The following is a 4,003-nucleotide window of genomic DNA, read 5'->3' on the forward strand; positions in this document are numbered from 1 at the left end:
GATTTTACTTGAACTAACCTATTTATGCAAATTAACACCGGCGTGTTGAATTGGTTTAAATCAGATTTTAAAGTTTTAATGTTTATTGGGTCGATTTGACTCGTTAACATAGCAATTAAGTAATCCAATTTTGGAATTTGGAAAATGGGGTTGGGGGAGTTGGGGACTATGTTCTTTCTCTATTTATGAAATTTTCAACAAATACTATTTTAAATTATTAAATCAACGAAAACATTGTAAACTTCCTCATTAATTTTAATTTAAGTTCAATTAAATTTTCATTAATCAAAGTTTAGGTTGTATGAGACTGTCATAAATTTTTTACATTAAAAGCATTTTAATGTTTGTTAGGATTTTTAAAAACATATTTTAGATATTGTCATTTTTTAAAAAAAAAATAGTTACAGTATGATTTATTTATTTTTATTCTCACGGTGAGGGATAAAAAGGTTGTATTAATTTTCATTAGCATGTGAGTTTTTTTTTTAACCTACTTATAACTTTCATTTCAATTCTTATTTTTTATTTTAATTGCTTTAAATTTTAAAAATATTTCTAAGAATGTTAAAATTCAATCAAATACATTTTTTTTAATATCATTCTTAGTAATAGTATTCGTGAAAATGTGATTCCTGAATATTGAATATCATACTTGGAAATTAACAAATGCATGTTATCTCGTCTGAAAGATAATTTTTTATCACGAGATCGTCAAATTTAAGATAAACTTTGATTAGTGAAAAGCTCTAGACTAAAAATTTCGTAACAGAATAAACTAAAAATGAGAAAAAGAAATAGAGAACAAACTACGCTGGTTCAAATGGTGATACCCTAGGGTTATTAGCTTCCCTTGTATATATTCCATGACTTGGACTTTTAGCCCCTTCTCTTATTTTCTTTTTTCCGAAAACGAGAAGGCTCCACTCTTAAATTCTTGATAGCAATCAATGCAAAGCCGATGAACTTACATGTGTAAGCAAAATCACTTGGAATCTTTTATTTTGAAAAGAAAAACAAATTTTTTTATTTAGTTAGTAGTTATGGACGATAAGGAGCTAGGGGGATTGTGACCCCACAGATTTTCAAGATTATAGTGTAATACTATATGTAGTTTGTATTATTGCACTTCTAATTTTGTTGATTTGCCTATATTTAGTCACTAAAATATTGTCGTAGAGTATCTGATGTAGAACAAAAATAGAAAACAATTATAAATTTAATACATTCTTTCAATTGTATTATGTAATCATATATATAATATTTTAAGACCCGTCATTTTGCTTTAACAATTTTTCGTATGTCAATTTATTGTGCCTCCATAAACCGAAATATAAACCAAAATAACCTTAAAAGTGTCTAAAGTTAGATGTTGAGTTTTAATTAACCTTTGTCTAAAGCTAAAGCCTCTATAGAAATTTCGTTAGTGTCTGACAGTGTAAAATGGGTTACCCTCTGTTTGAAATCCACTGCTTGCAATTCGTTCTACGTTTAGAGGCCATGGTCCACAGAATTTAAGGTATATCCTAATGAAGCTTAAAATAGACAAAGTGGAGTTGCAGGAGAAAATAATAACTCCTTCAACAAAGGCCCTTTTCATTCAACTGTAATATTCTCCGGCCACCTATCACACCATTACTTTCACTCTTCCTCTTTTCCAACTTCTATTACATGCCAATTTGTCTAGTGTGCCTCCAGTCGTTATTAAACTTCCTAAAATCTGATAAAATCTAACTTGACTCTCATAAATTTTATTTTCAAAAAAATGAGAACACCATGGTCCCCTCGAATATATATAATGTACATACATACATGTTATGTAGCTATTATTCCCTGCCTTATTCACATGCAAATCATATCAATAATTTCATTCTTTACCTTGACATGAATCAAAACCAGCTTCAGCCTCTGCCTCTGCTGAGTAGCTTCCTTGGTTCATCTCCACGAGAGGCTTTGCTCCAAAACCAAAATCATAAAGCATGTGAGGATGTCACAGTGGCCTTACACATAGGCCTCCCTGACAATTCAAGTGGCTCCACCACCAACAATCATGGATTTGTGAGTGACACAACTCAAGTTCCTAACAATTACTGGATACCAACTCAGGAGCAGATCCTCATCGGGTTCAGTCATTTCTCTTGTCCTGTCTGCCTCAAAACCTTCAACCGCTACAACAACCTTCAGGTGCAGTTACTGTAGCTTTTCACATTCAGTTATTGTATTTTGCATCATAACTCTTGAACTTAGTGAAATGCTGTCTCTAGCTAACTAATGAACTATGTGTTCTTAGCCAGTGTAACATGGAATAAACCCTCGTTTATTATATGCATCCATCATTTTATGACTTTACTAAACCTTCACTTAAAGTTCCTACTTTTAGAAAACGTCTCATGTTTTTTTTTCCCACTCATTTTATACAAACGCTAAGGTTAAAGAGTGAATGACATTTTTTAAGTTAAAACTAAAGTTTTAGCAAGATTTTAAGTTGCACTTGTAGTCATGGTTTCATCATGATTGATCTTTAACATTATTAAATATTACGATCATAACTGTAATCACAAAAGCTAAAAACCTTGACATCACAGTTACAGTTTGAAAACCTTGAACATAATTTTAGTAAAAGCAAGGCATAAAATGGCTAGTTAACAAAACTTTTGTAGCTGAGGCCATGATTGTAAAGACCTCTAAAATCTAAGCAGCTATTTAGTTTTAGCATTTTTTTTTATATTTTTTATTTTCACTTTTAATTAAAAATGTCATTTATTTATTTATTTGTATTAATTTGAAACCTCAAATAGTGATACTAGTTAACGTAAAATGCACCTAAGCAGTGAGTTTTGGTATCAGATGCACATGTGGGGACACGGTTCGCAGTACCGTAGAGGACCAGACTCGCTGAAGCGAACTCATCCACGACCGTTGTTAGACATTCCATGCTATTGTTGCGCAAGAGGGTGCAAGAACAACATTGAGCACCCACGAGCCAAGCCTCTGAAGGATTTTCGAACGCTTCAAACACACTACAAGAGGAAGCACGGGTCGAAGCCCTTCACGTGTCGCAAGTGTGGGAAGCCCTTGGCTGTGAAAGGTGACTGGAGAACGCACGAGAAGAACTGTGGCAAACGCTGGCTTTGTATCTGTGGCTCAGACTTCAAACATAAGAGGTCGCTTAAGGATCACATCAAAGCCTTTGGATTTGGTCATAGCCCTTTTTCTTCTTCTTCTGAAGCCGTGTGATTAAGTAACAACTTTCTTGTCATGTCATGAATTAATGTCTTTTCTAGTACTTAGAAAGAAAAATGGATAGTTAACAGAGAGGGGTGTGTTTTTCGTGTGTTATGTCATATGTGTTAGCATTTAAATAGAGAGGAATAATTAAGATGCAGGTGAGGATTAATTTGACTCCAATTTATTGGTTCCCTTTTTCTGCTTCATTATGTAATTAGTTTGTTCAGTGTGTGCCCTAATGACGTTGCCTTCTAAGCATAAAATCATAATATCTCAATAGATTTCTTCCACTCTTCATTGCATAAGCTCTGTAGCGTTTCAACTTTTGTATCATTGTATTTTATTAAAATAATTAAAATTATTATAAAATTAAATTTAAAAATAAAATTTTACAATAATAATTAGTTGTTAATGTGATATCAAATTAAATGAAACTTTTTCTATAATTGCTTTATATATATATATATATATATATATATATATAATTTTAAGAAATTGATATATATATATATATATATATATATAATTTAAGTATTTCCAAGTAAATAAATGTTGGATAATTTATTTAACTAAGATAACAAATAATCATTTGCCTAAAAATTAATTTGAAACACTAGTTTTATATGAAAAAGACATGATCTTTACTTGTAAGTAATTTGATTTTTGTTAGGTAATTAAATATATATTAATTAAGCAAAAGAAATTTGGTTTTTGATTGTAAGATAATGAATCCCTAACAAGCCACCCATGAATCTCACCTTAATTAAGAATAATAGTG

The 4,003-nt window shown here is 31.1% G+C and overlaps 1 protein-coding gene across 1 annotated transcript; it reads left to right on the forward strand.

Moving 5' to 3' along the window:
• The first annotated feature begins 1,777 nt into the window (after positions 1-1,777).
• LOC109809318 (protein TRANSPARENT TESTA 1) lies at positions 1,778-3,507 on the forward strand. Its single transcript, XM_020372586.3, has 2 exons — positions 1,778-2,181; positions 2,845-3,507. The coding sequence occupies exons 1-2, from the start codon at positions 1,810-1,812 to the stop codon at positions 3,232-3,234; spliced, it is 762 nt and encodes a 253-aa protein (XP_020228175.1). The 5' UTR covers positions 1,778-1,809; the 3' UTR covers positions 3,235-3,507.
• The last annotated feature ends 496 nt before the right edge of the window (positions 3,508-4,003 follow it).

This window comes from Cajanus cajan, chromosome 9 (genome assembly GCF_000230855.2).
Source record: "Cajanus cajan strain Asha chromosome 9, NIPB_CcT2T_4, whole genome shotgun sequence".
In the NCBI taxonomy this organism is placed as follows: Eukaryota; Viridiplantae; Streptophyta; class Magnoliopsida; order Fabales; family Fabaceae; genus Cajanus; species Cajanus cajan.